Source organism: Scyliorhinus torazame, chromosome 6, assembly GCF_047496885.1.
Source record: "Scyliorhinus torazame isolate Kashiwa2021f chromosome 6, sScyTor2.1, whole genome shotgun sequence".
Taxonomy (NCBI): Eukaryota; Metazoa; Chordata; class Chondrichthyes; order Carcharhiniformes; family Scyliorhinidae; genus Scyliorhinus; species Scyliorhinus torazame.
The window spans coordinates 98,576,433-98,600,946 of NC_092712.1; the positions used below are offsets into that span (position 1 = coordinate 98,576,433).

The 24,514-nt window shown below is 47.7% G+C and overlaps 1 protein-coding gene across 3 annotated transcripts in view; it reads right to left on the bottom strand.

Moving 5' to 3' along the window:
- LOC140424910 (plexin domain-containing protein 2-like) overlaps positions 1 to 24,514 on the bottom strand; it is a 557,096-nt gene that overhangs the window by 90,789 nt on the left and 441,793 nt on the right. For all 3 annotated transcript variants that reach the window (XM_072508546.1, XM_072508544.1, XM_072508545.1), the window contains exons 11-13: positions 19,333 to 19,393; positions 18,796 to 18,958; positions 2,387 to 2,425 (exon numbers count right to left, since the gene is read on the bottom strand). In XM_072508546.1, coding sequence (XP_072364647.1) covers positions 2,387 to 2,425; positions 18,796 to 18,958; positions 19,333 to 19,393 — 263 coding nt within the window. The remainder of the gene's footprint in view (positions 1 to 2,386; positions 2,426 to 18,795; positions 18,959 to 19,332; positions 19,394 to 24,514) is intronic.

The following is a 24,514-nucleotide window of genomic DNA, read 5'->3' on the forward strand; positions in this document are numbered from 1 at the left end:
TCCGGGGGCGGCCTGTGGGGGACGAGGGGGTTGATCAACCCTGGGGGGGCCTCCGTTGTGGCCTGGCCCGCGATCGCAGCCGACCGATCGGCGGCAGGCCTCTTGGGCTGGTGGCCTCCTTTTTTCCGTGCCGGCCCCTTTAGCCCTATGACATTTGGCATCGGGGCCGGCGTGGAGAAAGGAGCCACTGCGCATGTGCGCGTTGGCGCCGCTGCCACTGCGCATGCGCGAACCCCGCGGCACCCTGTTGACACCAGAATCAGCTGCTGGAGCAGTGTGGGTCGCTCCAGTGCAGTGCCTGGCCCCCATAGGGGCCAGAATTGCTGATCCTGAGGCCATGTTGACGCCGTCAAGAAACGCGACGGCGTTTCCGACGGCATCAACACTTAGCCTCAGGATCACAGAATCCCGCCCTCATTTTCCAGCACTACCCGAGTCACATACTGAGTTATTCATGCACAATCTAGGATGTAGGATATTTCAGTCTCATTCTATCAGCTCTTTGAATTTTAATTAAGTCAATCGTACTTCTCTGCAAGCAGAATAAGGTTGTTCAGAACAGAACAGAGAAAATGTTAAGGGAGAGCGAGCCACGAATATTGCCGCATTGAGATAATGTTTTGAGGTCATGTGAAAGATCCTGGGGCCTGACAATACAGAGGAATGGGCCACAGTGAGGGCTTCAAATAGTTGTTTGGTACTAGAGAACTTGAGAATTGCTGTAAAAAGTGACTTGCTTTCTTTCCATGCAGTATAAATTGTAGTTCCCTTTATAACTGGTATTCTTGCGTATGCGTCTCAGTGATGGTTTCCTCAAACTCCATGGTAATTCAGAGGGATGTTTGGATTAAGCCACTCGAATTAATTTCATATCCAATGATAGGAGGCTTTTCAGAAACCAACTAACCACTGGAGCAGCAAATGTGGTGGCATCAGTTGTCGGCCCAACCTATTGCCTAGCACAAGATGTATTAGGACAATTCTAATCCAGGAGACTTCCATTGGAAAATGGGAAATTAATGTCCATTTAAAGCCCTCACCTGCCGCTGCTGGTATGAGGGAGAGAGGGGTTGGAAATCCCTCATTCAAAGGCACTCACTGCCTGATCGAGGGAACCAGTATTGCAAACGTTAGCCAACCCCCTGCCATTTCTTCACACTCACTATCCACCCCTTGCCACTGAACCCTCCCCAAACCCCCATCCCACTGTCCACTTACCTTTCTTCAGGAATTCCTGGTAAAGACCCAGATGAATTACCAGAAACAGCCACCATCTCCGGTGGTGCTGTCGGTAATGGAGAGCTGCCATTCTCTGATTGGCCAAAAGCTCTCGGGGGCAGGATTTCCATCCTACTGGGGAGGGGGGAGGAGGGGCGGAAGTGCAGCATTGAACTATCGCCCATGGATTTGGGGGGCCTGGCAGAAGGGTTACCATTGCCAAGTAGGGACTAAGTTCCCTGGAAGATTCGTTTGGCAGGTGTGCCGACATTTTCGGTGATGGGTGGCGGGGACCTTCAGCGCACTCATAAAATTCTGCCCAGTGTTTCACAAGACTATCTTGTTGATCACTGTTGGTCTCTTGGTCTATCTTTGGTTGCTGATGGGCCTCCCCCTCTACTTGTTCCATTGTTCGACCTCTCCGTATCATTCATATGGATAAACTAAAAACAATTCTGCGAATCCACACAGGATATAAAGGGTCAAATCTACCAGAGCTACAAAGTTGTTTTGTAGAAGATGGAAACACCTCAGAAGAAATACAAGTATATATAAATGAAAAAAAGTGTCAAGTGTCGTTAGATAAAAGATTGTATGCTGTGGAGAAACGAGCTTTCGTGAAATCTCACTTCGTCACTTGTGGCAATGGTATTATTCTGAAGTGAACTGAAACAGTATGCAGCGTACGCTGTCAAACTGTGAGCCCACAGACACACTTATCATTATTCTGAGCACTACTTGTAAGGTCAGGTATCCACAAAACTAATCTGCTCTGCTGAGATTACTAACAGCAAAGAAACAAGTTGTGTTTTGGATATTGCAATATTACTGGAAATAATGTGTGTAAAATTGCAAAAGTAAACCTTTTTTGATATTGATATATCAGATACCTTCAAAGTCCATCTCCGACATAAAATTTACCAAACTGTGTGCACCTGGTATTTGATTTCAGTCTTTATTCTGAATTCAGTTTTTAAAGCTATGGAAGAAAACCTTACAAAATATGCGGGGAAGATAAATATCTTGCAAAGCATTGATGAAAAAAGACAGGATAAAAAGCACCTGTCTTTAAATCCATACTAAACTCTTGGCAAATTGCCACACGATGCTATGAATTGTTTAAATGAAAACAATTGAACCTACATCATTATGTACGTCAGACATTTACCTCCATTGTCCCTCAGATGCAGGGCAATCTTTGTATCATCTGCAAGAGATTAAAAATATGAGTTAGCAACAGCTTGCAAGTGCAAACCTTACATTGCAGCACATCTATTTAGCAACTCACAAACAGGAAGTCCAACATGCCCAAAGGAATGACTGAATATTTCAAATTGCTACAACCAATAGCACGTATCTCATCTCATCTATATGAAATTCTCCAAACCCAATTTTGTTTCTCAATTAGCAGCAAATTGAAAGGGAAGGTTTATATGTGGTCACTCACTAGTCAGGTATGATAAAACAATCAAATTAGAAGGATCGTTTTCACAGATTGTTGTTGGAACATAGAACGCTTTCCCATAAGTGGTTATTGCAGCAAAGAGTTGAAAATTATTTGACAGAGAATTGGATAAGGTAGAATACTCAAGAATATCAAGAAATGTAGAAAAATGGGATGATAGTCCTTTCAATTGAAGAAGTGACAATAATACTGGAACAATCGGGTCAAATGATCTCAATAATAATACTTAAATTGATTCTTTAACATAAAGAAATATCTCAAGTTGCTTTACAAAGGCTTAAAGAAGAAAATGCAATGTTTTAAATTCGTTATTGGGTTGTGGGCAGTAGATGGCTTTTGTCCTGGAGACGAAATGGGGTCAGGATCTCAGCTTAGAGATAAATAGAAGGCTCAAATTGCAAACTGTGAAATTAGTGGCAAGGGCATAGAGTTCTTTACGAAGGCCAAATACAATGACTTCAGTCATCCCAATTTATAACTGGGAAAATTGTGGCTCATCCAAGACTCTATGTTAAAGGCGCAGTATACCACAAACTGAGGCAGTCGACCAAACACTGATGCAGAAGTGGCGAAGAGGAGGGCCTGGTCTAACCAAGTCAAGGCTGCCTTCTTTAAAAAGGGGGTGAAGTTCTGAGAGCTGTACCCGGACCGCCTCTGGGTGACTTTCCAGAAACGTGAATGCTATTTTGCATGCCAGAGGAGGCAATGGAGTTCATGAGGGACAACGGACTGGGAAGAGAGTGAGGACATTGATCTTTGGAGGAGTTTGTGCATGTGTTTCTTTTTTGAAAAGTTTTTTTATTTAAAGAGATTTTGACGGCGTGTTTTTTTGGAGTGCAGGCTTTTCATGGGAGAAAATTGTGGGTGAGTATATCTTTTGTTGCTCTTGAAGGGGGTATGCATGGGGCGGGGAGCACCATGCTAGCCGAGAGGGCTAGTTAACAGGAGTGAAGTGGACGGTTGGCAGGAGGTAGGCCGGGGGGGGGGTTTGACGTTTTATTGAAGGGTGGGAGGAAGGGTTGCTGACTGATGCGGCACAGTTGGAAAAGGATCTATGATGGTGGACATCCGATGGTGGGCCTGGAGTGTTGCTTGACGCGGGCCGGGGGCTGGTCCAAAAAGGCAGACGTGGCTTTCCTGCACTTAAAGATAGGGGACCAGACAAGGTTGAGGAAAGGATGGGTGGGACAGGTATTCCACTCAGGACTGGATATGAAGATGAGGGGGGTGGCGGTGTTGGTGAATAAGTGGCTGGCGTTCGAGGTGGGGAATATTGTGGCAGACTCGGGGGGGGGGCGGTTCATGATGGTGAGTGGAATGCTGGAGGGGTTTCCGATGCCCCAAATTGGGATGATGTAGATTTTATGAGGCAGGTGTTGGAAGATTCCAGACTTAGACTCACACCGGTTGATCATGGGTGGAGAGGTGGTGTATTTTAATACATTTCTAGAGCTGAGCTTGTACCGGTCGAGCCCGAGGTCGGTGAAGGAGATGGCAGTTGCGAAGGAGTTGAAGGAGTTTATGGAGCATATGGGGGACGGGGTGGTTGAGAGACCAAGGGTGAAGGAATTTTAATTCTTCTCCCAAGTGCACCGGGTGTACTCCCAGAGTGACTTTTTTATGTCAGTCAAGGTGTTGCGGGGCGGGGGTGGTTGACGCGGAGTATTTGGCGATCGTGGTCTCCGACCACGTGCAGTATTGGGTGGATTTAGGAGTGGACTGGGTGGGGGGTTGGGGGGGCAGCCAGCGCCCGCATTGGAGGCTGGATGTGGGGCTGCTGGCGGATAAGGAGTCGTGTGAACGGGTGAGGGTTGCCATCCGGGGTACGTGGAATTAAATGACACGGGAGAGGTCACGCCTGCCACATTGTGGGAGGCGCTCAAGGCGGTGGTCGGCGTGAGTTTATTTCAATTTGGGCGCATAGGGAGAAAGTGGAGTGGGCAGAGATGATAAGGCTGGTTGATGAGATCCTGAGGGTGGATAGGAGGTATTCGGAGGTCCCTGAGGCAGGGCTGTTGAAGGAGAGGCAGAGGTTCCAGATGGAGTTTGGGCTAGTGTCCACGGGCTATCGGGGAGGCAGGTGTGACGGCTCTCCCTATTACTCTTTGCTTTGGTGATAGAGCCGCTGGCAATGGCACTTAAGGTGTTGAGGGATTGGAGAGGGATTGGGTGGGGATGGCGGCAAGAACAGGTTCGCGCTGTTTGCGGATGACTTGCTGCTATATACTTGAGACCCATTGGGTAGTATAGGGGAAATTATGGGGATTTTAGAGGAATTCAGCCGATTCTCCGGGGACAAGTTGAATATGGGAAAGAGCGAGATGTTTATGATTGAGTCTAGAGGGCAGGCGAGGAGAGGGCGGCACGGTAGCACAGTGGTTAGCACCGCTGCTTCACAGCATCAGGGTCTCAGGTTCGATTCCTGGCTTAGGTTACTGTCTGTGCGGAGTCTGCACGTTCTCCCCGTGTCTGTGTGGGTTTCCTCCGGGTGCTCCCGAAATACGTGGTTGTTAGGTGAATTGGGCATTCTCAATTCTCCCTTAGTGTACCTGAACAGGCGCCGGACTGTGGCGACTAGGGGATTTTCACAGTAACTTCATTGCAGTGTTAATGTAAACCTAATTTTAATGACACTAATAAAAGATTATTATTAGGGGAGCTGCCATTCAAGGTGGTGGGGGTGAGTTTTAGATACTTGGACATCCAGGTGATGTGGGGCTGGGTGCAGCTGCACAAGCTGAACCTGGCTAGGCTGGTGGAGCAGATGTAGGGGGACTTTAAGAGGTGGTATGAGCTGCTGCTGTCGCTGGCGGGGTGGGTGCAGACAGTAAAGATGACAGTGCAGCCAAGGTTTCTGTTCGTGTTTCAGAACCTCCCAATCTTCGTCCCGAAGTCATTTTTCAAAAAGGTTAATGCGCTGGATTTGTGTATGCAGGGAAGACCCCACCCCGCGGGTTAAGGGGCCCTTTTGGAGAGAGGGCGAGGGGGTTTGCTCCCATTGCCGAACTTGGTGAACGTCTACTGGGCTGTGAACAAGGTTAGGAAATGAGTTGTGGGGGTGGGGTTGGCATGGGGCCGGATGGAGGTGGCATTGAAGGGGAACGAGTTTAAGGGCTTTGTTGTCGGCGCCTCTGCTGTTCTCGCCGGATAGGCACTCTGTGAGCCCAGTTGTGGTGTCGGCCTTATACGTGCGGGAGGCAGCACATGGGACTGGAGCGTGCCTAGGTGTGGGTACCGATCTGCGACAACCATAGTTGTCCACATGTTTTGGGCATGTGCGAAGCTGAAGGAGTTCTGGCAGGGATTCGTGGACGTAATGTCCGAGGTGCTGGGGGGAAAATTGGCCCTAAGACCAGAGGTGGCGATATTCGTAACGTCAGAAAACCTGGGAGTCCAGGGGGCGAGAGAGGCCGATGTTTTGGCCTTTGCCTCCCCGATAGCCCGGGATGGAACTTGCTCGGGATTCGGAGCCGCCGAAAACGGGAGTGTGGGTGAGCAACCTGGCGGAATTCCTGAGGCTGGAGAAAGTCAAGTTCATCCTGAGGGGGGTCAGTCGATGGGTTCATCTGGAGGTGGAAGCAGTTTATTGATTTCTTGAAGGAGGGTTGTGGGGTCAGCAAAGGGGGGGGGGAAGGGAGTGGGTGCTGGTTGTTTATAATATTGTATGATTGTTCTTCTGCTTTTGTTTGTTTATGTGAAAATGCCTTGAATGAATTTTTTTAAAAAAAAATGCTTGATGGGACCCAACCAGATGTTTTGCTGAATGGCTAAACCATTGGTATTCCTTGAACATGAGGCAGCAAAGTAAACAGCAGGAGAAAGTAAAAGCCTTGACTAAGTACTACAGTGTCTATGATTATATAATCCGTGCCCGGTTTGTTCCTTGGATGGGATGGCTTTTGCTTTCTCATTCCTCGGCCTGAAAATGCTCGGGTTGTGTGCAAAATGCATTTCCTAAATAAATAATAAATGACTCTGTTGATATGCGAATCCAGCAACTTGTTATTTAAATTACATTTAGTGAACTATATTGAACAAGACTGACCAAACTCCAAATGAGTTTGAATAATTAAGTACCCTTGGTTCGACTTGCCTAAAGCCACCAGTGAATTTGAGTTCAGAAATAAATGGAAACGATTTCAAATCGTGCTTTGCAATATTAATAACAATGCATAAAAGTGTTTGTTATTGACAATACGTGGTAAAATTACAAGTATAATAGCAAGAAACAAACGGCGTGGGCAGGATATTTTGGATGGTGGGATTTCCCATATTGCCACCCGAAAAGTTAGCAAGGAGTACATCCCCGCCAATACCGGCTGCCCCACAGCCATTTAATTTGGCGGGGTGTTAATTGGTTATGGGTGAGACTCTTGCCCCCACCTGGGAAGTTCCTGCCTTAGAAAAATATGGCTGGCAACCCTGTGTTCCCAGCAGTGCAACGTTTGAGCAGTGGCCACTGCTGGAACTACATCCAGCCCCCAAGGAAGAGGACCCAATGGAGGTTGGACTTGGCTAGCAGGCCCCACTGAGGTTGTTGGAGGACCAGGTTTTTGAGGCTGGGGGTGGGGAAGGGAGGGCTAAAGAGGTATGATAATGGGGGTAGGACAATGCCTTTGATGGTCACTAAAGGAGGAACTGGAACTTTCAGTGACACAATATGTGGGGACAACGCGCAAGAGTGGCTCCCGCTGGAAACCTGACCTTTCTATCTTTTTTCCCAGCACCACAGGTCTTCAACTTACCGGACAAAACCTGAAATTATCTGGATAGAGTTCCCTCATCTCTATGATTCCCAGGAGAGGCAAAACCAGAAAATAAACGGCCCGAATTTCAATGACAGACTCAGACCCTGAAGCCTCCCATGGTTAAACTGGAGATAAGAAGGCAACAGCAGCTTCTTCTCCAGCCATTTCACTAACGGCCTAGGTACTCAGCAGAATTTTGACGGTTGAACTCGAAAACTACCAACAATGCTTGACTTTGAATCTTAAAAGATCAATCGAGGAGGCTGGCACCTTTTGGTTCAGTTCTCAAGATCACCAGCCGTCAAAACACAAGGAGCCACAATCAAGGACATGGAGACTGCATTGTCTGAGCATAGTGATAGGATGACCTCCTTGGAGTCTGACCTTGCTGCTGTGATCAAGGATAACAGGACATTAACATCCAAGATCGGGCCTACAGGAATAGAACAATCTTCCTTTATCTTTGGCTGGCAAACTGTCATGTAATAATAATAATAATCGCTTATTGTCACAAGTAAGCTTCAATGAAGTTACTGTGAAAAGCCCCTAGTCGCCACATTCCGGCGTCTGGGAATTGAACCCGCGCTGCTGGCCTTGTTCGTCATTACAAGCCAGCTATTTAGCCCATTGTGCTAAACCAGCCCCAAGGGCTGTCCCTTTTATCATGTGACTTGTACCACATTGGGCTGTGGCTGTGAGGCGAGAGGGTGTTTCAGTTTCAGTTTGACTGCTTTGGACTCAGAATGAGAAAGAAGTGTTTTCTCTGTATTCATTTTAAAAGCTGTTCCAGTAAAAAGCACATTGGTTGCGGATAACTGCCATGGTAACTTTAAAGATATAGTTGTTTTCCCGGAAGGAGTTTAAATCTGCTGTTTGTAACTGGATCAGCATTTCAGGAAAAGGACCAGTCCCATTCAAGTGAGAATACAGTGTGCTGGTCCACGCCCTTGAAAAGGGGTTTCGGTTCAATTGGACTTTGTTAATGAACTGGAACAGTTAAGGGGGAATTCATTAAGTGTTGTGTACATAGATTACTGTAGCTGTGTGGTGTCTTTATGTTTGTAATTGATCAAATTTCTCTATGTGTCTATACAGATATAAGTTAACTACTTTCTGAGAATAAACTTTGTTTTGATTAAAGTGTCTAGGAAGTCGCATGAATCACACCTGCAGTAAAGGCTCTTGTGCTCATCCTAGCCAAATTCAACATAAAAGTTATAGGTCAGGTGAACTTCATAATACACTTTGGAGTTTCTAAACCCTGGCTCATAACAAAACAATTAAAAATGAACATACTCCCTAGATGTTTCTTTCAATTTCCTCCACATTTTTCTGCCCAAATTCTTTTTTTTAATCAAAGTTAATAAATTGATATCCGCCTTTATCTGGGCGGGCAAGAGTCCCAGAATCCGCAGTGTTCTACTCCAGAGGGAAAGATAGACGGGGGTTTGGCCCTCCCAAAGTTATTCTATTATTGGGCCGCCAATATTCAAAAGATCTTACTGTGGATCAGCGATCCCGATTCAATCTGGGGCCCACTGGAGGCTCGACCTTGCACTACATCCACTCTCCAAGCTATAGTTACTGCACCATTGCCTTTTTCTCCCACTAGACCTTCCTCTAACCTGGTGGTCTCCTCTCTTAGAATCTAGAAACAGTTCCAACAGCCTTTTAAATTCCTGTCCTTGTCTTCACTGGCCCCTACCTGGCCCCTATCTGTAACAACCTCCTTTTCAGATCTGGACTCAACCTTTAACTTGTGGAAATTGAAGGGACGCAAACGCTTTGATAACCAGTTCATAGAGAGGAGGTTTGCCAGCTTTAAAGAATTAGCGTATAGATTTCAGCTACCCAACTCTAGTGTTTGTCACAACTTTCAAATTCTCGATTCACCCGTTTGGCTTTCCCTTCCTTTCCTCTGGCTCCACCTTACTGGAGAGAATTCTATCCTTGGCTTAGTCAGGTAGGGGGGTATATCTCAGTCCTATATGGCCACATTCTCTCATCCAATTGCTCTCCACTGAACGGGGTGAAGGTGAAATGGGAGAGTGAACTGGGCCCTAAACCCAAAAAGGAGGTTTGGAGGGAGGCCCTATAAAGAGCCAACTCCACGTGCTCAAGTGCCCGGTTGAGCCAAATTCAGTTCAAAGAGCTACATAAGAAACACTTGACCAAGGCAAGGATGAGCGGGTTTTCCTGAACGTTGAGAACAGATGTGACTGCTGTTCGCTCGGGGTTTCGGACTCACCGGCAATTGAAATGAAATGAAAATCGCTTATTGTCACAAGTAGGCTTCAAATGGAAGTTGCTGTGAAAAACCCCTACAAGCCACATTCCGGCGCCTGTTCGGGGAGGCTGGTACGGGATTCACTCTAGGGTAGAGACGGGCGTTATCGCCTTTGTCTCATTGATAGTCCAGAAATGGATACTGGTCGATTGAAGGTCTTCCGCTCGGCTTAGTGCCTCTAACTGGTTAGAGAACTTCATGTCCCTTTTGCAGTTAGAAAAAATTAAATTTAACATCGGGGTTCTGTTGAGAGATTCTCTCTGAGATGGTAAACGTTTATCTCCTTTTTCAAAGATCTAGACACCGTTCGCTGTTAGGGATAGAGTTGAAGTTATTGCTTTGTTTTGTTCTGTTTGCATTACTGGGAAAATTGTCATTTTATTCTTATATTTGTGATAATTCTCGTTCTATACTGTACCTGTTTTGCATTGAAAATGTATTTGTTGCGTTATTTGTAAAAAAAAAAAATCTATTTTTTAAATATGAAAATGGAACCATTCCTTGCTCTATGGCAGCTTGCATAGCTAAAGCTGCACTTGCCACTTCCCCCTGCATCAGGTAAAATAGCATTGAGAAAATGGGATGAGGCACTTAATATTAATTGAAGGACATCAGTAGGGCTGCCTGATGCCTCTACTTTACACTGTAAAATTGGAAGTAGATTAAGGGCAGGCAAGTAGGATGCAGGCAGTACACGTGTTACATTTTATTAGCACCGTTATTTTTAAATCCGCCAGCGGGGATCGGTAAAATTCCATCCCATGTGATTAAAAGCAGCAAATAAAAGTAGTTTAGTTTTAGTTACCTGTTCATTCAGAACTGCAATTTAGATGAAAGGTGAGTGCTCTTTGCAATGAATGGCATTGGGCTCAATTCTCCCTAAAACGTTTTCCGTATGGCCTCTGGTGGGAAAAGTGATGTAATTCCTGCCAGGTGGGTTAGCTTGATCCAAGTCGTAATCCACCCAGAATTAGAAATTTCTTTGGAGGGGGCACGTTTTGCACAGGCACTGAGAGGGGCAGGGCCTAAACTCGCTGGCACGACCTGCTTCACAGAGATCGGGGTGCCCTTTTTAAAGGGTGCACTGGTCTCAAAGTGTCAATAATGACCCCCCCCTCCCACTACCACCATCGCCGGAATTGGGGCTTCAGGGCACCTCCCCACCACCATTGCCAGCATCTGGGTTCAGCCCCACCACCATCATTGGCATCAATCCCATCCCCCCGCCCACCACCATCACTGGTGTCAGGCCCTCCCAATGGGCCTCCATTCAGGCCAACCCACAATCATCAGTATCAACGCACCCCCTCCCACCCTACCCACGTAAGCAACACCCCAATATGGAGTAGCCAAATTCCCCGCCTCCTTTCATGCCCTCCTTTCAGGCCTCGCCTCTTTTCAAGTGGAGACCAGCAGTGATTCCTGCCAGCGAAACACGCTGTCGGTGAGTGGATGAACACTGGAAGCTGGGAGAATTCGGCTTCAAATCGTCCCAACATATTTAAATAATGATTTGACTATGCTAATCTGGTCCGTGCCCAGCGAGGGAGTGAAGCAGATTACATCAGCAGCAGCGGGTGGGAGCATTGTGCACTGTTGGGTGCCCAGCGTATATTCCATTTTGGGCCTCTCTCGTTATTTTCCCGACATAGCGGGATTTGTGCCGTGCACAATGCGGCCGGAAAAATACTACCATTATCTTCCTGATTGTCATGATATGCAGACACACACATAATGATATACAGACAAGCAGCTAATGGACACAGAGAACAGGGCATGACCAATAAACAGGCAGGACACTCAGGGGTGGGATCTGACTATAAAAGACATGAGGCACTCACACTCCGCCTCTTTCCACTGATGAACATCTAGAGAGTCAGTCAAGGGTGTTGTTACAATCTCACACCTCCACACGTGGCTAAGAGCCAGTCTGGTTCAGTCAGACAGAGTAACCACACTTAAGTTAGCAGAAGTCGAACTCCCAGAGAACTGTGCTAACTGTGCTATTCGTTCAATAAATCTGATTGAACTAACTTCAAGGTCTGGAGTATCTTTCTGATCTAAGCTGCATCCAGTTGCAGCCAGTGTTGGACCTGTGTACCTAACACAACATGATACCAGGAGACTACTAATTTAAGGTGGCTTACCTCAGTCCGCTCTGTGACGACCAGCAAATGTATCCCGGCACCATGGAGAAGATTCAGGCTCCTCACCAGCTCAGGAACTCCGGCAATCTCAGTGCCAACTGGCGGACATTCAAGCAAAAGTTTCTGCTGTACATCGAAGCCTCAGACCTCGAGGGTGCATCTGATGCAAGAAAGATCGCACTTCTCCTCTCAACAGCGGGTGATCAAGCCATCGAACTTCAACTCGTTTAACTTCACCGAAGGCCAGGACAAAACAAAGTTTCAGACCATCCTGGACAAGTTCGATAGTCACTGTGAAGTGGACACCAATGAAATCTTCGAGCGCTACATATTCAAACAACGTCTTCAAGGTAAAGATGAATCTTTCAATGCCTTCTTAACTAGCCTCCGCCTGCTAGCGCTGTCCTGCAACTTTGATGCTATTGCTGATTCCATGATCAGAGACCAAATCGTGTTTGGAGTTCACTCTGATCCTCTGAGAGAGCAGCTCTTAAAAATCAAGCATATGACCCTGCCAGTCACGATTGAAACATGTACAGTGCATGAGCACAAAAAAACTGGTATTTCCAATACAAATCGGCTGAAAATGAGAAACTTGCCTCCCAAGAGGCAGTGAGTGCGCAGGCCATCTCCCGGATGCAGCACCTCAGCATTGAATTCAGTGGCAATCTCGTGCGCTTTTTCCGGAGCCCCACACATGCGCGATTTGACCGGGATAACGAAGCGGCCGACACCCACACTGCGCAGGTGCAGACGATGGCCGACCGCACTGCGCATGTGAGACAACGTGCACCACGTAACGACGCCGACGTCATGACGTGCCCAAGCTGTGGCAATGCCCACTTAAAGGGACCTGCAAGAGGCAGTCGATGTTTAAACTGCCATATATTCGCCAACACTAAGGGCATTCAAATGGTCATTTGATAGACATATGGATGATAAGGGAATAGTGTAGATGGGCTTTAGAGTGGTTTCACAGGTCGGCGCAACATCGAGGGCCGAAGGGCCTGTACTGCGCTGTAATGTTCTATGTTCTATGCAGGAAGCCTGGACACTATGCAGCCTTGTGCAGGTCTGCACCACCAGTCAGAGGCCAGCGCTCCCAATTCCGACGACGGCACGTCCAGAATCTGCAACGACGATTACAGGATTCTGATCCTGGCAGCACAACGGATCCAGAGGACGAGTGCCTGGAGTCCGCCTACCGAGTGGGCATCATTACCACACGTGAACATGCCGCACCTAACTCATCGCGCAGTCAGTCCATCCTCGCTGCGGATTCGGAGGACGAATGGCGTGCGGTGATGCAGGTCAACCGCTGCTCCTTCCAGTTCAAGCTGGACACAGGTGCCTCTGCCAACCTCTCACAGGCAGACTTTAAACGCATCAAGAAGCCCCCCAAGGTCCTTCGAGCAGCCTGCCAGCTCCTGGACTATGACAGTAATGCCATCATGGCACTGGGGTCCTGCCATCTACTCGTCTCCAACCGGAGCAGCCATGCACGGCTAAGATTTGAAATTGTCAAGCTGGACAGGGCATCCCTACTGGGCACGCATGCCTGCAAAAAGCTAAACCTGGTGCCGCGGGTTTATTCAACGACATCCTCCAATTTGGATCTTCAAGCTGGCATTGGCGACATCCTCGCTCAGTATCCAGATGTGTTTGACGGGATGGGCACTTTGCCATATCGGTACAAGATCCTACTGCGACCTGATACCAAGCCAGTGGTCCATGCACCACGCTGGATCCTGGCTCCACTGAAGGAGCGCCTGAAGGAACAGCTCAAGGAGCTGCAGCAGGGTGGGATCATTTCCAGGGTAACCGAAAAGACTGACTGGGTCAGCTCGATGGTGGTGGTTAAAAAACCCTCTGGAGACCTACGCATCGGCATTGATCCCAAGGATCTCAACCAGAATATAATGCGTGAGGAACTCACCAGTGAGATGGCACATGCACAGTTTTTCACGAAGTTAGATGCATCACATGGATTCTGGCGAATCCAGCTGGATGAGTCCAGCAGAAGGCCCTGCACCTTCAACACACCGTTTGGCAGGTACTGTTATAACCGTATGCCATTCGGCATCGTCTCGGCATTGGAGATATTTCATCGCATCATGGAACAGATGATGGAAGGCATCAGGGGTTTGTGTGTATGTGGACGACGTCATCATATGGTCCACGACCCCTGAGGAGCATGTTTCCCATCTCCAGCAGGTATTCCGCCGTGTCCACGCCAATGGCCTGAAACTGAACAGGGACAAATGTTGCTTTGCAGTGTCGACACTCAAGTTGCTCGGAGACCAGATCTCTCAGCAGAGTGTGTGCCCCGACACAGACAAGATCAAGACCATCGCAGCCATGAAGGTCCCAGAAGACAAGAAGGCAGTATTGCGCTTCCTGGGCATGGGCAATTTTCATCCCAAACATGGCCTCACACACCACGGCCCTATGAAACCCAGTGAAGAAATCCACTGCCTTCGAGTGGCAGGCGGCCCATCAGGCAGAGTGGTTGGAGCTGAAAGCCAAGCTCACCACTGCACCCGTATTGACACTTTTCGACCCAGACAGGGAAACGGAAATCTCGACAGATGCGAGCCAGGATGGCATCGGTGTGGTCCTGCTGCAACGCGATGACATGTCATCCTGGGCACCAGTTGCCTACGCATCAAGGGCAATGACGCCCACCGAATAAAGGTATGCACAAATCGAGAAGGAATGCCTGGGCCTTCTCACTGCCATTCTCATGTTTCACCACTATGTCTACGGCCTGCCGACATTCATAGTTGAGACGAATCACAGGCCCCTGGTCCACATTATCCACAAGGACCTTAATGACATGACGCCTCGGTTACAGCGCATCCTCCTCAAACTCAGAAGGTACACTTTGACCTGGTCTACACGCCTGGCAAGGAGCTCATCATTGCCGATACACTGTCCCACTCCATCACCGTGCCTAGTGAACCATTGAACGTCATCCGGCAAATTGAGTCACAGGTTGAGTCACAGGTGCAGCTGTGTGCTAGCACCCTCCCGACATCTGATGAGAAGGTGATTCGTATCAGTGAGGAGACAGCCCAAGACCCCCTCTTGCAACACCTAGCCAATGGCTGGCAGAAAGGGCAGTGCCCTCAATTTTTCAATGTAAAGGACGACCTGGCGGTGGTTGATGGCATCCTCCTCAAACTGGACCGGATTGTAATTCCACACAGTCTTCAGATCTTGGTGCTCCGTCAAATCCATGAGGGCCACCTGGGTGTGGAAAAGTGCAGACGCAGGGCCAGGCAGGCTGTCTACTGGCCTGGGATCAGCCAGGACATCATGAACATGGTCCTTAACTGTGTGACCTGTCAGCGCTTCCAGCCAGCGCAGAGTAAGGAGACACTTCAGCAGCATGACATCGAAACCTCTCCGTGGTCCAAGGTTGGCATCGACCTCTTTCATGCAAATAGTCATGATTACGTGTTAATCATTGGTTATTTTTCCAATTACTCTGAAGTCGTGAAGCTCTTAGACCTCACATCTCGGACCGTCATCAAGGCCTGTAAGGAGACGTTCTCCAGGCATGGCATCCCACTCACTGTCTTGAGTGACAATTAACCGTGCTTCAGCAGCCATGAATGGTCTCTGTTTGCCCAGTCGTATCAGTTCAAACATGTCATTTCCAGCCCACACTATCCGCAGTCAAACGGAAAAGTTGAGAAAGGGGTGCACACAGCTCATCTGCAAGGCCGCGGATTCTGCGTCTGACATTCACCTCGCGCTGCTTGCGTACAGGGCAACCCCACTGTCCACTGGCATGTCGCTAGCTCAACTCCTGATCAACAGGGACCTGCGAACAACACTTCCAGCCATACACGTGCCCAACCTGGATCACATCCTGGTGCTGCAGAAGGTGCAGCAACTCCGAGATCGGCAAAAACAGGGCTATGATGCTCATGCCACCGATTTGCCCGTGTTATCCCCGTCCGACACTGTTCCGGTCAAGGTCCCTGATGGAGGCTGGTCAGCACCAGCTGTCGGTGTTCGACAGGCTGCGCCCCGCTCGTATGTTGTGCGTCTGGCTGATGGTTCTGTTGTGCGACGAAACAGACGGGCACTGCGCAAAGTTGCCTGCCCGCAACCATATTCTTCTCCGTTTCTTTCTGTTGTTTTGCCACCTCATACCTTTGATACCTTGACTCATGAGGCCACCAGTCAGGCTTCAATCCCGTCCATCAAGGCGCTATCATCCCCACCACCACCTTTCCAGTGGTCGACCAGGATCAGACGCAAGCCACAGAGACTGGACTTATGAACATTTGCTCTGTTTGCTATGTTCTGTGTTCTCGCATTAGACAGCTGTTTTCACATGTACATATGTTCACATCCACTGCATGTATATATGTTAATACTGGCCTATTCTTATAAATACGTTCACATATGTAATCCAAACATAAAAAAAAGGGGAGATGTCAAGATATGCAGACACACACATAATGATATACAGACAAGCAGCTAATGGACACAGAGAAGAGGACATGACCAATAAGCAGGCAGGACACTCAGGGGTGGGATCTGACTATAAAAGACATGAGGCACTCACACTCCGCCTCTTTCCACTGATGAACATCTAGAGAGTCAGTCAAGGGTGTTGTTACAATCTCACACCTCCGTCACGTGGCTAAGAGCCAGTCTGGTTCAGTCAGACAGAGTAACCACACTTAAGTTAGCAGAGAGTTGAACGCACAGAGAACTGTGCTAACTGTGCTATTAGTTCAATAAACCTGATTGGTCTGGAGTATCTTTCGGATCTAAGCTGCATCCAGTTGCAGCCAGTGTTAGACCAGTGTACCTAACACGACACTTATCTATTCTTGTTTGCCCTTCCTAATGGTGCCCTCCCACTGCCCTGCCTCTTTTTCCTAACCCTCTGCCATTGGTTTGAGGAAGTGAACTTTGTACCCTACACCATGCAGTTGTCCAAAAACCCTTCTCCTCACTTACTACTCAGACTCATTACTCCCTCTGCTTCTTCGCCCGCACCCACAAAACTCATAGAATCCCTACAGTGCAGAAGGTGACCATTCAAGTCTGCACTGACCCTTCGAAAGAGCACCCGACCTACCACCCCGTCCTATCCCCGTAACAGCATCTAGCCTTCTGGGCACTAAGCGGCAATGTAGCATGGCCAACCTACCTAATCCTGCACATCTTTGAACTGTGGAAGGAAACCGGAGCACACGGAGGAAACCCACGCAGATACGTGGAGAAAGTGCAAACTCCATATCGTCATTCACCCTCGGCCGGAATTGAACCTGGGCCCATGGTGCTGAGTGAGCAGTGCTAACCACTGTGCTGCCCTAACTATCATGAAATCAGGAGTCCATACCTACAATGGGGTTGGACACCAAGAAAAGCAGCCCCATTAAGGCAGAATTCAGTGGATGATATTCCTGGTGGGGTCAGGAAGTAGAGGGTGGTGGTGGATAAATGGCCTTTCATTCTAAATACAGACCATGCCCATCATTTCAAGAGTGCTGCTCTACAGCCTTTCCCTGGCTGGCCCCAGTACTAAAGACTCAGCTGTTTAAAAGCAGCATCAGCTGAATTCTGCACATACTTGTATTTTCAGAAAATGGTGAGGAAAATGACCAGAGGAGGCAAGTACTTTTTCTTGCAAAATAAAACCATGAGGGGGCAAGAACACATGTTGTAACTGATGATCTGAGACCTTTAGAAGTCCATACAGACAATGACCTGCAGTTTAAAATATCAAGTTACGAGCAGCAAAACATTCATTATTTTCTGTGGTTGCCTATCATGTCAAGACAAAATGGCAAACCGATACTACATCTATTCCACTTTAAAATCTACTTGATTCAAATGAAGAATACGTGTAACATTAGCCAATGTATAACCTTCCCTATCGAAATGCTGCCAATTATTTTCACTTATACTTTTGCATCTTCTGATAGCTTAGGTTAAATCACTGACATAGTGGGCTGGATTCTCCGCTCCCCGACTCTGAAATCGCGTTCAGCGACGGGGCGGAGAATCCGTTTTGACGCCAATATCGGGAGCGGCGCCGATTTTTCTTTTCTCTGCCCCCTGAAAAGCGGCATACGCTAGCCGATTATCCATGGCCTCAAGCCATTGCCTGAGGCCCGCCCTGCGATGCTTCGTCCCTGATGGCCGAGTTCCCGGGTTACTTGTGCTCACACCGTCCGGGAACCTCGCGTGGCGGCTGCTGACTCAGTCCGGGGCCGCCACAGTCGGGGGATGGCCGATCCGTGGGCTGGGGGTACTGTGGGCGGGCAGTCCGGGGCCCGCGAGCGGCCGAAGGGGAGCACTACTTTTGCGGTCCAGGTCTGCGGGCTGAGTCCATGGCGTGGCCACTGCAGGCCGCCGCCGTGCGCATGTGCGGCCACGGAACCGGACGTGCTCAGGGCCGTATCGGCAGCGAGAGCTATGAGCCACATGCTACCTCCCTGCTGGCCCCCAGCAAAACGGGGAGTCGGTGGCCGTTTAGCGCCAGTTTTCCTGGCATGAAAGACCACCGTTTTCACGCCCGCCCACCAGGACCCCGGCACCTCTTCCGTATAATCCCTTCTGGGAACAGCCCACTTGTACTGCACAGCTATGACCCTCGCCCCCACCCCCCCAGAGGGTTGTATCACCTCCAGTGGGTTCTGCTCGTCAGTTTGTTTTGAGCTCACTTCTTTGATATGATTTTACACTGCTTGGCTGAAATTTAATTTGGATACCTTCATTACACACATAAAACTACGCACATTGGGATTCCAAAATAATGTCAAATCAAAGTAAACCGTGTAGTATAATTGGTCCATTAAAAAGACATTTAGGTTCTACACTGACTCTTAATGTTCAAAATATTTGTTAACGTCATGCTCACTGGTGTGTTATAAATGGTTAATTTGTCTTTACCCATACCTTCTGTGGTTAAGCTGGAAGTGGGAAGACCAAATGTGATAACAGTTGTGGATGTGGTGCTTGGGATTCTGGGTTTTGTAGCTGATGTTGCAACACCTGTTGTTGTAGATAAAGCAGCTTGAGTCACCTCGCCAGGCTTGCTGTCACATGTCTTATCTTTAGACTGTAGCAGAGAGAAAAGCAGTTCAGCTCCAGCAAATGAGGAAATCAATTATTCTTGAGAAGCAACTATACAAAGAAGCAGTAGGTAGTATTGTTAAGTCTATGAAAATACTAGTAGGGATACTGCCTGGACACAACATTTATCATAATACTTTGATGTGCATAGCTGTCTGATAAGATTACAACAAGCTCACCTTAAGATTGAAACCAATTCATCCTTCTGGTCCAATGCAATTAAGGTAGTTGGTAATGATACAGTCGATGGTTTTCACGAACATGGTTTAATGAGGTGAAGAATGTAATAAAATTCTATTATAATTTTAATTTTGTTTTATGACTTATCTCAACTCTACTTCAGACAATACACCATAATACCTCATCAGGACAGCTGTTATCGACCCAATCCTGTCGATGACGGTCAAATCCACTGGAACACCTACATGCATTAAAATAAATGGAAGAAAAATCAACTATAAATTTCCATTTTTTAAATCATGCATCTATTTAGAAAGGAATTTCCAATAGCTCCTTACGCTAACATTGGCTGATGTGCTTTTATTCAATAACTAGCACACACACTCAGATGTTAGCGCTGGGTAGCGAAAGGCTTTCTATTTTTGAGAGCCACTATACACAATAGGCATCCTCAGTTCACGTAAATGGAGAGATTATTGAGGTGAAATTGCTCTACGTCACTGCCGCAAAAAGGACTTATAGCGAATCTGCAGCCAACTTTGCACTCAGCCCAATTTTATAAGTTGCGATGTAATTGGAATGGCGATAAACTAAGCAGCATTCTGCGTCACTGGTATAGACAGAATTAAGCACTCTAGAGTGCTCCAACACTCAATCTCCGAAAGGCCTCTCTACAACAATTAGGTATTCCCATTTGCCACAGCTGTCACATTAGTGGATTTTCTGAAAAGATTGCTAATTTCATGCCAAAGTTGGGGTAGTTTTGTTCTCTTCATATTTGTCCATTAGGACATTATTGACTTTGCCTAGATCCTTTTGTACATAGGACCCTCGTAGTTAGCAGCGCAAAGATACTTTCATTGATTAGGTTGTTTTGAATTTGCAATGCTGTTCCCAGGAGTGAAAATGCACTAGTTTAGAAATGACTGCTCATTGTACTAGCATTTCACCTGACATTTTAACAAAGGCCTAAATCTGCACATTTTAAATATGTTCACACTACAATTACAGAAAAAGAAACATTATGTGAACATGGTCAGACAGTAGCTGGCCAAGTGTACTAACCGACAGTATGCCCGTCGCCACTGTGCTTTCAAGATCAATATCACAAATGATGATAGAATCAGGGATTCATGATTCAGGTATTGTGAAATATGTCACAAACCAATTTAATTGTCAAATAAATCTCATTGATAATTATAATAGAATTTCAAGAAAGTGTGACAGAGATGTGCTACGGAATATTAATTTGATTTCTCATCAGCTGGGTTTGACATATTTTACACTCAAGTCTAAAAAGGGCAATTTCAACTCTTAAAACAAAGGCACTGACTTAAGATGGCTGCCAGAGGTCAGCTGACATATCTGCAACTGTAATTTGGTCAAGTTTCTGAAAATGTCCGACGTAGATTGTAAATAAGATATGTCTGCGCAACTCTCATCTGGATTGTCAAACCTGCTGATGTCAATGATTGCTTCAAAGATGGATTGGAATTTAAAATGAATGCCAACATTTGCATTCAGACAATGGTCACCTTGGAGGTGTTGAAGTGTTCTTTCTAGCTCATTAAATGGTAGAATGGGTCAGCCAGAAGTGATGGCTTGGACATTAGAAAATTAATCACTTAGGCCACAACGCAATAGCCAAGGTCTGCCAGACATGGGCTAATTAGTTACCTTTTGTGGAATACTCAATCACTATTGTAAAACGGCACCCTGATCTTTAAAAGACTAAGTTGCTGGCGGAGCCTGTGCTGCTAACATGACATCATAGGATCTTCCTCACTGTACCTCTGTGCACCAGCTAGTTCGCCATTGTCACAGCTTCCCTAACAGTCAGAGTCCTCGATCTAACCCCGTCTACCTCTCCCCCCTTCTCCTGCACCCCTGCATGTGGTCGCCCCTGCCCCTCTCAGCTCCTTGCAGCCAACATTCAGGCCGTTGCCTTCTATTGTTGTTTATCCAGTCCATTTTTCTGGACAAACTTGTTGGCCTTCTCTGGGACGTCAAAGTTTTGTTCTTTGCCATGATATGTGACCCACAGTTTGGCAGGATAGAGCATGCCAAACCGCGCTCCACTTTTGTAGAGCGCGGATTTGGACCTGTTTAATTCTGCCCGGTGCTTGGTCACCTTGCACCAATGTCCTGGTAGAAGGGGAATTGAATGTCCTTCCAACTTACAACCCTTCGCCCTCTTTGCCCAACTCAGGATCCTCTCTTTATCCTGGTATCTGTGGAGTTTTCCGATAATTGCCCGTGGTGGTTTCCCAGGACCTGCCGCTGCCGGAACAACCAGTGGGTGCAGTCTACCCATGGGGGCTTGACGAAGCCCTCCTTGCTGACCAGCTTCCCAAGCATCTCTGCGATAAATTCTGTGGGGTTTCTGCCCTCTGTTACCTCCGGCAGCCCCACGATCCTCAGGCTTTGTCGACATGACCAATTTGGTCTTTACCAGCTTCGCCACGTTGGCCTCGAGCATCGCAATCCAGTCTTCTTGGTTCGCGGCGGCTTTTTCCAGGTCCTGTGTCGCCGACCTCTAATCTCTATTCCATCTTGTCCATTGCCTCCCTCATGAGGGCCACTGCGATCTCCACTGCCTCCTCAATGGGCACCAAGCGGTCTTTTTTCATCTCCTCCCTTTGTGTCTGGAGGTTATAGGCATTTCATTTGTTCCATCAGCACCCGGGTCAATGCTGGGAAATCTGGGGGTTGCCCCTCGCCGGTTCTATGTCTCCCCGTATGTTTTCCTGTTCCGAGGCTGAGGTGTCCTTCCCCTCGTCTCTGCTGGCTTTTCAGCTGGGCAGCGATTCTATCCCATCTTAGATGGCAGTGCTACTGATGGGGGTTAATTTGGGGGATTTTCTCTGCTTTTGGTGCCCGTTTCTTTTGGTTAAAAAGCCTCAGTCGATGTTCTTGGATGAGAGCCACCTTTCGCGTGACGGCTCCGCTCATGGCCACCACCGGAAGTCATCCCTTTGTGTTATTTACTTTTATTTCAATTTTGTCTGTGATGGTAAATTATGTCAGTTCAGTTGCAAAGCCTACTTCTGATGTTGTCCATAAACATTTCAACCAAACTAATTGCAATATACTGCAAACCTATTCTCAGCTTGAGGAATTGACTTTGTTAAAAAACAGTGCATTTTCTGCTTGTCTAAATCTGAATCATCGTGCGTAGAGAATGCACAATTACTATATGCAAATTTTTTTAGTATTTCATTTTTTTTTAGTATTGAAAAGATATTGTTATACCTAAAGCAACCTGCATCAGACTTCAATTCATGATGTAAATAATTTTCTGCTTCATGAAACAAGTTAATCTTCACAGTATTCTACTTAACTGCTAGTTAGAAATGTAGATGCAGTTCCAAATCTATCCTGCCTTGGTCCACTGCAAGGGAATCAGCCTCAGTACGAATGAACAGCTAAATTTGCAAGTTCACATTTTTTAGTTTTGAAAACCCATTTTATGTAAGCAAATATTCTGTTTGTTCTGCAATCACAGAGAACTGCTTTGTTTTCCAGGAACATTCCCCAGTCTCCAGCTAATTCTGGAACGTGTGGTCGGAGACCTCCTTTTGCAAGCCCTTGTTACATTGCATGCCCTTTACACCATATAGGGCAGGGGCTTCCCCACTCCCCTGGGTTTGGGAGCCCAATGTTAGAGTTAAATTGGGGTCTGAAGTCCACATAATATGTGGAACAGTCACCCGGCTATGGCTTCTCCTGAATCAGTTAATTACTGAGCACAGAGTGGTTTCACAATCCAATTCAAGATGGCAGACTGGCTCTCAAAGGTGTTGATTGCCAGTGGAAGACCCTTCAGCACTGAAGAAGTAACAGACTGCCTTTTCAGGTATGAGGGAGTGAGAAAGAGGGCACTCAAGATAGAGGCACCTCTTTGCAACTTTTTAAACTTTAAAACAAAAATGTCTACAGCAGCTAGGCCACCAGTGTGGAGGGGGAACCTCTGCACAAGATGACCTGCAACTTCTGCTGAAGCCAGGCAGGTGGGATGGGTTTAAAGCCTGCTCGTTGCATTGACCCTCAGGCTGCCAGTTGTCCAGGCAGCTGAGCTGTTCCCTGCCATTCTGGGGCCCGAAGGCTGATTGGAAATTTCCAGTTGGCCTCTGGCAATTGACTTTTGAATAACCTTAATTGGCTGAGGGTGGGGAGCCCTGCTGTCCCTTACATCCTACTTTGGAAAAATGTCTTAGGGGCAGGGTAATGCTGGCAGACTGACACACCATCTGGTGGCATAACACCCAAGACCTGCCCACTCCTGGTGCTTGCCCGAGCAGGATCCTTAAAATCTAGACTTTGGTGTAAAATTCCAGGTCAGGTCTACTAAGAGCTCAGGTGTTCTGATGAATGCCTTGGTCATGTTATAAAAGTGGAACTTGGTTTTAATGCATTGTGGTGGTATGTATTAGGGGTATTATGGTACCCTGTGATGCCGAGAGGCTATTGGTGGATAGGTGCTGGGTCCCGATTGGATCAGCCGCCTACTGGCTCCACCCAGTAAGGCGGAGTATAAGAGCCTGCGTTCTCCCAGCAGCCGCATTCTGTAATGTGCTGCTGGGGAACAAGTCTGCGTAATAAAGCCATCGCTTGACTCCTTCTCATCTCATCTCGTGAGTGATTGATTGTGCTACAATTTATTACGCAGACTTTAAAGGACATGGAGCTCCGAATCATTCCAGAGTGTCTGCGAATCACCCCCCACGTGGCAAACTCAGCGGCCACTTTTAAACATTGGTTAGCGTGTTTTCATGGATACCTCCGAACGGCCCCCAGCGTACCTACAGAAGACCAGAAAATCCAGGTCCTGCATGCCAGGGTGAGCCCGGAAATCTACACTCTCATAGAGGACGCAGACGATTTCCAGGCGGCGCTCTCCATGCTGATAGGTTTGGCCCGTCAACCAGGTCTACGCACGCCACCAGCTCGCTTCGAGATGGCAAAGCTACGGTATTAACAGCGCACTGTAGAATGGACAAATTCTACAGTGCGCTGTTAATACTGGGGAGAAACTGCAACTGCCCATCGGTTTCGGCTAACGAACACACGGAGTTACTGGTTCGAGATGCTTTCATGGCAGGTATGCTTTCATCCCAAATTCGTCGCTGGAAAGAGACTCACTAGGCCTCGGAGGCACGGGCCCTCGCGGCCTCATTCGATGTGGCATCGCAGAACACCCGTGCCTACGCCCCCGACCGCGCGGCAGCCCCTTGGGCGCCGTGGAACCCCGCCGCGACCGAACCCCCGGCACCCCCCCCCCTGCTCCACCACAGGCCTGTGCTGCCAGAGCGCCAGATCACCCGGGTGGGCCTCGCTGCTACTTTTGTGGGCAAGCGAAACA